The sequence below is a fragment of the Ciconia boyciana genome, chromosome 9 (genome assembly GCF_034638445.1).
Source record: "Ciconia boyciana chromosome 9, ASM3463844v1, whole genome shotgun sequence".
NCBI lineage: Eukaryota > Metazoa > Chordata > Aves > Ciconiiformes > Ciconiidae > Ciconia > Ciconia boyciana.
Genome location: NC_132942.1, coordinates 34,359,569 through 34,367,692, shown reverse-complemented (window position 1 = coordinate 34,367,692; position 8,124 = coordinate 34,359,569). Strand labels below are relative to the sequence as shown.

Here is an 8,124-nt window from a genome sequence, read left to right as displayed (position 1 = left end):
AAAGCTCTCTATTCCCATGTGTAAGAATCCCATGTGTAAGGCAAGGAAGGCAGGAGACCAGCATAGCTGAGTAAGGCCCTTCTGGTCAAACTGAAGTGCAGAAAGAAATGCATAGGCACTGGAAGCTGGAATATGTATCCATAGGGAAGAATATAGGGATGCTGCCTGGATGTACAGGAATGGGATCAGGAGAGCTAAGGCACAGCTGGAGCTGAATTTGGCAAGGGGTGTGAATAATTATAATAAGGGCTCCTACAGGTATGTTGGTCAGAAAAGGAGGACTTCAGAAAATGTATACATGCCCACCCCCCTGATAAGATGGGAGATCTAGTGACAACTGACATGGAGAAGGCTGAGGTACTCGACAATTTTTTTGCCTGTTTTCACTGGCAATCACTCTTCCCACATTGCTCAAGTCCCTGAACCTTGAGGTGGGGGAATAAAGTCTCTTTTGTTGTAGGAGAAGGCCAAATTCAAGACCGTCTGAGAAATCTGAACATAGACCTAAGTCTATGGGACCTGATGAGATGCATTCCAGGGTCCTGAGGGAACTGGCAGGTGCAGTCGCTAAGCCACTCTCCATCATATTTGAAAAGTTGTGGCAGTCAGGCAAAGTCCCCAGCGAGTGGAGAAAAGGGAATATCACACCCATTTCTAAAAAAGGGTAAAAAGGAGAACCCTGGGAGCTATGGACCAGTCAGCCTCACCTCTGTGCCTGGTAAGATCATGTAACAGATCCTCCTGGAAGCTATGTTGAAGCATACGGAAGACAGGGAGGTGATTTGAGGCAGCCCACGTGGTTTCACCAAGGGCAAATAGTGCCTGACTAATCTAGTGGCCTTCTACAATGGAGTGACTACATCAGTGGACAAGGGAAGAACAACCTGGACTTCTGTAAGGCCTTTGACATGGTCCCCCACAACATTCTTGCCTCTAAATTGGAGAGAGATGGATTTGATGGATAGGCAATTAGATAGATAATGAATTGGCTGGGTGGCCACATCCAAAGAGTTACAGTCAATGGCTCAATGTCCAAATGGAAGCCAGTAACAAATGGTGTCCCTCAAGGGTCCATACTGGGACCAATACTGTTTAATATCTTCATTAATGGCATAAGCAGTAAGATTGAGTGTACCCTCAGCAAGTTTGCAGATGACACCAAGCTGAGTGGTGCAGTTGGTATGCTAGAGGTAAGGGATGCCATCTGGAGGGACCTTGACAGGTGTGAGAAGTGGGCCCATGTGAAACTCATGAAGTTAAATGAGGCCATGTGCAAGCTCCTGTACCTGGGTTGGGGTAATCACCAGTACCAATACAGACTGGGGGATGAAGGGATTGAGAGCAGCCCTGCAGAGAAGGACTTGAGGGTACTGGTGGATGAAGGATTGGACATGAACTGGCAATGTGCGCTTGCAGCCCAGAAAGCCTATATCGTATCCCAGGCTGCATCACAAGAAGTGTGGCCAGCAGGTTGAGGGAGGTGATTCTGCCCCTTCTACTCTGCTCTTGGGAGACCCCACCTGAAGTACTGCATCCAGCTCTGGAGTCCCCTGTACAAGAAAGACATGGACCTGCTTGAGTAGATCCAGAGGAGAGCCATGAAAATAATCAGAGGGCTGGAGCACCTCTCCCGTGAAGAAAGGCTGAGAGAGTTGGGGTGATTTTGCCTGAAGAAGGGAAGGCTCTGGGGAAACCTTATTGTTGCCTTTCAATACTGAGAGGGGCTTATAAGAAAGATGGAGAGAGACTTTTTACTAGGGCCTGTAGTGACTGCGTAAGGGGTAATGGTTTTAAACTGAGAGTAGATTTAGATTGGATAAATGGAAGAAATTTTTTACAGTGAGGGTGGTGAGACACTGGAACAGGTTGCCCAGAGAAGTTGTGGATGTCCCATCACTGGAAGTGTTCAAGGTCAGGTTGAATGGGGCTTTGAGCAACCTGATCTAGTGAAATATGTCCCTGCCCGTGTCAGGGGTCTTGGGTTCGATGATGTTTAAAAAGTCCCTTCCAAGCCAAACCATTCTATGATTCTATTACCAATTATCACAGATAGGGTACTTCTTTTAAGCCACTGTCTGCAGGAACAGAATAGAGTAGTTTACCATTGTTGCTACACAACAACAATCAAAGACAAATAGTTTTGCAAGTGTTTCTCTGTTGTCCTTTCCTGGACTGACAGAATAACCTTAATTTGCTGCATTACTGTCTGCCAGCTCAAAATAAGGAATCTTGGTTCTACACAGAAAGTGGAAGAGAGAGCCCAACCAATACCACATCTTTATCCATGCCGTATCTTGTTAAATTTGTGTATGTTCTCATTGTAACTTGTAAAACAGCCTAGCAATTACTCAGATGACTTATTTTGCCCATTATGAATAAATAACGGAATTATTTTGAAGCCAAGATATTTGTTACTATAGATGCCACAAATACGATCATAAGCATGCCTTTCCCTTTTGTCTTCCTAGTACTACAGTATCCAGTGTTAATCTCAAAAAGCTAAAAGTCATGTAAGACAGTCATACAGGGTACTTTCTTTGCTTCTTCTACTCTCCATTTTAATTATCCTGTTGTCTTCATGTTCAGAAGAGTTAGCCAGAATATTCTGAAGGAGATATACAGCATCATATACAGTATACATAATATACTGCTTCACATAATCCATGTTTAGCAGAGGTATACAAATTTCAACAAGGTCTGCAAAACCAAGAACATTTTGAGCATGTTCAGAGAGAAGAGAAAGACATTTTTTTCTGATCCAAATGAATGCTACAAACCAATTCAATTTAATGAAAATGTTGCAGAAGGTTTTAATTGAAATACAGAACAAAAGCTGAAACAAAGCTTTCTGAACAACTTTACTGGCTAATCTCAAGTCATCATTCATTCTTCTTCCAGATAAAGAAGAACTTACATCACTGCTGGATGGACTCCACTTATTGCACAAAAAAAAGACAAAACCAACCAACCAAGCAAGCAGCAATCCTTCCTCTGAAGTTCTTGCATCTCATTTAGCAAACTAGTTCAGAAGCAAAATGTGGGATGTTAAAATACGGAAGTGGGTGTTCCCAAGGTAGTACGTTATTCCCTGAAGTTGTTGGTATCTTTTTGGAGCTAAGAAAATTATTTTTCTATTTTTTAAATTGCTAACAACTTGAAGATAAAAATTATCATGAATAAAAAGGATGTTGAGAATGCACTCAATCTGATAGATGACTTTGTTTAAATTATCTCTACCTTTGAAAATTGTAGTTTTGGATAGATTACCATTAATAGAAAGAATTTATGTATCTCAAATATAAGCATTAACTTTTTAATAATGTTTTTAAAAAGTGAATTTTAGCTAATAAATCTATATATAGATATATACACTGGTTTTCCCAAAAATGAAAGAGAGAATAGACTGGGAGATTTCATTCATTCCTAGACACACATTACAGTTGTCTAATGGATAACTTTGAGAAGCATAGTAAAAGAATTCTTCAACTCAAAACATACTTGTTCTGAACATAATATATACTTAAATTTCCAGTGAGAAAAAGACCTCTGTGATCCAACAGTGTTGCAGCATATTCTACAATTACTATGTAAGTAGAATAAGATGGTAACGGCTCAGTATAATTACCATCAAATATCATTTAAGTTAATTATTAAGTGGATGGCTATGCTAAATTTTCAGTAGCCTCTAAACATTGTAACTGGCACAACTGTGCTGTTTCAAAGACTCAAAAGAATTAGGTACACATGAATCTCAAACCACACACGCACAAAATGCTTTGGCAGCACAAAGGAATATTCCTGACTATTTGGCAACGGTTAGAAAGGACCAAAACCACAGTGAATATGTATGTATGTAAAAATATTCTAGCTTTAAACCAAACAGATATTATAATCTGCTATTGTAATCTGAACAGTCAGAGTTTATCATCAGTGGATTCATATGTTTATATTTCGCTTGAATATTAACATAGACAGCAAGACTGTTGATGTTTTTTATTACTATCCTGTGAAATACACTACCCTCTTTCATGAGATCTTCAACCTTCTTATCTGTTGACATGACTATTTTCTTTTCTCCTGTATAATCTGGATCTTCTGGATATAACTCATCTCCTGGGGGCAGAAAAAGTTTTAGTTATACATTGCCTACCTTATTTTTCAGCATTTTGATTGAGTGACAGCAGCAATTTTTTAATATTTATCAGGACATGAAACTCAGTGGAATGTATTTCACAATACAAAAGTAAATTGCCTCTAAACATCTTCAGATTTAAAGATACAGCCATAAACTTGTGAAGTATCTGTCAGTGATGCTGCAGTGCACATTGGAGGTGTTGATTTGAATGTTCCAGTGTTCCTGATAATACTTATATGCTATAATCACAGCCTGGTCAGATATGAGTTTATATAATAAGTGGAGAACAAGACAAATACTTTTCCAAGTGTATAAAGATAGGCTACAGTAGGACTAAGAATAGACACTGTTATTTTGGTCTGTTCTGTTGAAGAAAACAGTGTTTTGCCATATAAATACATGTTACTGTTGTGCTAGAGTGCTAATACACCACAAATACAGAAATTCTAGAGGTCAATAGTGGCAAAAAAAAGACAGGAGAAAGCATAATGAAAAGCAAACTAAAGCAGCAGAAAATAATAAATAGTTGATGCAGCTTTTCTTAAGGAGAAGGCAAAAATGTACATGATTATGAAATGAGAGAGACTTAAGTAGGAGAAAGGGCAGGAGGAAAATGAATTAGTGTATCTTTAGATCACAGCCCTATCGCTACAATTGTGAAGACTGATACTGCAGCTGCGCTTGATCCACTTGCCCTTACAAAGACAAACAGGTAACTGAAGTAAACGAGAATTCCCACTGGAAAGTATTAAATAGGAGGAGTTCTAATACATCCTTCAGATTTAAAAAAAAGTTGAAATGCTAGAATTTCTTCATAAATAAACATATTAATGGCAACCATATGAAACAATGAGATTACGAATAAGTACAGAAATAACCGTACTGTCAGTCTGATTCAGTAGCTTGTCTCTGACAGTAGCCATTACCAACTGTATCAAAAAAGGAAGCCAAACAGTGGGAAAAGTAACTTGACTTAAAATAATATTTTCCTAACAGTTATAGATGGGTTTATGTCATGTGGCTTGAGTATGTATTAATTCCCAAGTTTTTTAATATTTAAAAGAACCTTCATCCGTTTTCTTACCTGGCAATAGCTGAATGTATCCATCTGAAGCAGTTAACATCACAGGCATCCAACGTTCACATCCCTCTAGAGCTCGATCAGAGCTGAACTTGTGTAACTCACGGAGCGAAGAGAAGTTGCACAGCCTACACAATTCATAGAACTGCGGTGGAGCAAAATGTATGTCTTGAGATTTAAAGCGTTCAATGGCTTCTGGAGGTGATGCCCACTGTAAGACAAAAACAAGCCTTGAAATAATAGTTTCATCAGCAGATAGAAAGTATCAGTAACTTTAAAAGCCATTAGCAAGGAAGTCTTTAAAGAAAAAGAGCTTGAAACAGTCCAAATTTTCTGAAAACAATAAAACCCATTATAAACTATACCAAAATAACAATAATTTTTTTAAAAAATTGAAAAAATGTAATAAAAGCCATCTAAAAAAATTACTCTTTTTCCTATAAAAATAAGTATGTTTTTATTTTACACGTAGGCATGCCAACTTTGGAAACTAAAATTAGGACTTGTTTTGGGGGCCTGACTAAAAGTCTACTGAAACCAACAGAAAACCTTAAACTCAATGTGAACTCAGTTAAGAGGTTGCTACTTGATCGTCAAAAATTAAAAGTACCTCTAAACATCTGCTTCCTATACATACTGTTTTCAGAGCATGAATACCCAGCTATTCACGTTTAAACATTGTGTTGTTCTGCGTGTTTAAACTAATAGTAATCTTCATTTCATCTCACGTGGTGAATTTGATAATATAAATGTGTGCATAAGTATTTTCAGTAGACTTATGCTGTTATTAACAAAATTATAACAAACATGAACTCTTTTGAAGATCTCAGGTACTTTTAAATTTCTGTAGCAAGGTCTGTTCAGAAACCAAATACAGAAACATAAATAATACCAAAATCGTTAGGTAAACTTTTACAGAACTGTCTGGTTTCTAATCTACTTCTAACTTGCATTCAAACTTTTCAGAATTCTAGAAAAACTTAAAGACCCTAATGTACCTGATCCTGAGTTGTCTTTAAGAAGTGTCTTCATGAAGTTTTTTACTTCTACCCCCTCCAGTTAAAAAAAAAAAAAAGTAAAAAAATCAGTATCGCTCCAAAAATGGTTTTAATAACACTCTATTTCAACAGGTTTGTATGTCACTTAAAATACTCCAAGTAACTACAAAAGACAAAAATTACTAGCAGCTCTTGCAGCCCTGGAACACTCGGCACATACCACATGCATCTCTCCAAGCATACTGAATGTTAAGGGTGTAACGGCAATGCTCCATTGATACCGCACGAGTGAATGTGTAAGTGATTACTTGTCGTCCACCTTGGAAAGATACAGCAATTCAAGGTGAAAATGATCTGAGGTGACGCACATCCTATGCCATAAAACTTCATGTAAAATGACCTTCTAGAAAGACCCTCTTCTGCCAGCAGTTACAGCTGCGCGTTTGGTTAAAGGGGCAGTGGCAGTTACCGTTGGAAGGAGAGGCGTACAAAGGAGAGGGGTACCGGGAAGATGGAAACTCCCTGCCCTTTTCTCACACCGTAAGGGAGCGTTATGAGGACGGCTAGAGAGCTACACCTTTGGACGACTATTAATCTGTACTGGGAACGGGACAGAGGCTCGGCGGTTCCACCGAGGCGGGGGCGCTGGGGAGGAGGGCTGCCTGGGGCAGAAGCAGGGCCCCTCCTGCTTGTAGCCATCGGAACGCTGGCACGGCCGGACCGTGCGGCGCGGCATGCGAAAGTGGAGCCCAGGCCCCTCCTCCTGTGCCAGCCCTGCGGCGGGGCTGGAGGCGCGCTCACCAGGAAGGCTGTCACCTCGTGGTCGTCCTGCCAGGTGTGGGGCGGCCGCTCCTGCAGGCAGCACAGGTAGAAGGCCGTGTCGTAGCGCCGGCCGCCGCGACCAGCCCTGCCCACAGGGGTCAGCCAGTTGCTCCACTCCTGCAGCGCCCAAATATTGGGCACGCAGCTCAGGTGCCGGCACAGTTGCAAGAAGCAGGCCGGGTCCTCCTGCACCCGGCGCCGCCACTCGCTCAGCTCCGCGGCGGGGGGCAAGCGCTCCGCTGGCAGCAGGGGGGCCGGGCCGCTGCCCGCCGCCGGCCCGCGCCCCGGCACCAGCAGCAGGATTCCCGCCTCCTCGAAAGTTTCCCTGATGGCGCAGATGCGGAAGGCGACTTCCCCCGGCAGCGGCGAGCCCAGCCGCTCCCGGTCGGTGGCGAAAAGCGGGGCCCGGCTGCTGCCGAGAGGCGGTGGTCTCACGAGGCCTAGCCCGCACTGAGGCGAGGCGGGCAGCAGCCCCAGCCAGTCAGCGGAGAAGTCCGCCGCCTCCACTAGGCCCCCCGGGAAGACGTGGGCGCTGGGCGCGAAGCCGCTGCGGGAGCTCCGCTGCAGCAGCAGCAGCCCATAGTCAACGGGGCCGAGCGGGGAGCGCGGCAGCGGCGTCGGCGTGCCCGCCGCCAGCAGCAGCGTGGCCGCTTCCCTCCAGTGCCGCAGCCGCGAGTTCATCTTGAGGGGTGGAGGAGGCGGCGGCCGCGATCGCGCTGCGGGGCCACCCGGGCGCCACCGCCGCCTGGGCTCCCGGCGGAGCCACTGCAACCGCAGGCAGTGGGCGGGAAAGCCCGGCGGGCCGCGGCCGTGGCGGCAGCCAGCGCGCACCTCCGCCGAGGGAAGGCTTGGCCCGCCCAGAGACGTGGGGGGATGGAGGCCTGTCCGAGGCGGTCAGTAATGCCTCAGTCCCGATCAGCCTTAAGCCGGTAAGTGGTGTCCTCAAAGGGCAAAAGCTTAAGGAAGTACAGAGGTTTTACAGGCACAGGGCAAATGGCTGAGAGAAACGAGGCGATGGCTTTCCATGTACTTGAAAAACTATGGCTTGGAGTAGTCAGCGCTTCCTGAGGTTTCAGAGCACGGAGTGT

At 43.7% G+C, this 8,124-nt stretch overlaps 1 protein-coding gene across 1 annotated transcript; it reads right to left on the bottom strand.

Annotated features, from left to right (window-relative positions):
- Positions 1-2,609: 2,609 nt before the first annotated feature.
- On the bottom strand, positions 2,610-7,793 carry NUDT19 (nudix hydrolase 19). The gene is made up of 3 exons (XM_072873718.1): positions 7,016-7,793; positions 5,220-5,427; positions 2,610-4,113 (listed from the first exon to the last, which is right to left on the bottom strand). The coding sequence occupies exons 1-3, from the start codon at positions 7,715-7,717 to the stop codon at positions 3,887-3,889; spliced, it is 1,137 nt and encodes a 378-aa protein (XP_072729819.1). The 5' UTR covers positions 7,718-7,793; the 3' UTR covers positions 2,610-3,886.
- Positions 7,794-8,124: the final 331 nt, after the last annotated feature.

Bases quoted from the DNA above. Each gene is read 5' to 3' on its own strand.
- NUDT19 (XM_072873718.1), bottom strand. From the start codon at position 7,717: ATGAACTCGCGGCTGCGGCACTGGAGGGAAGCGGCCACGCTGCTGCTG. The intron at 5,428-7,015 runs GTGAGCGCGCCT...TTTGTCTTACAG, and splicing joins ACGAGGTGACAGCCTTCCTG to TGGGCATCACCTCCAGAAGC. The intron at 4,114-5,219 runs GTAAGAAAACGG...TTCTGCCCCCAG, and splicing joins ATACATTCAGCTATTGCCAG to GAGATGAGTTATATCCAGAA.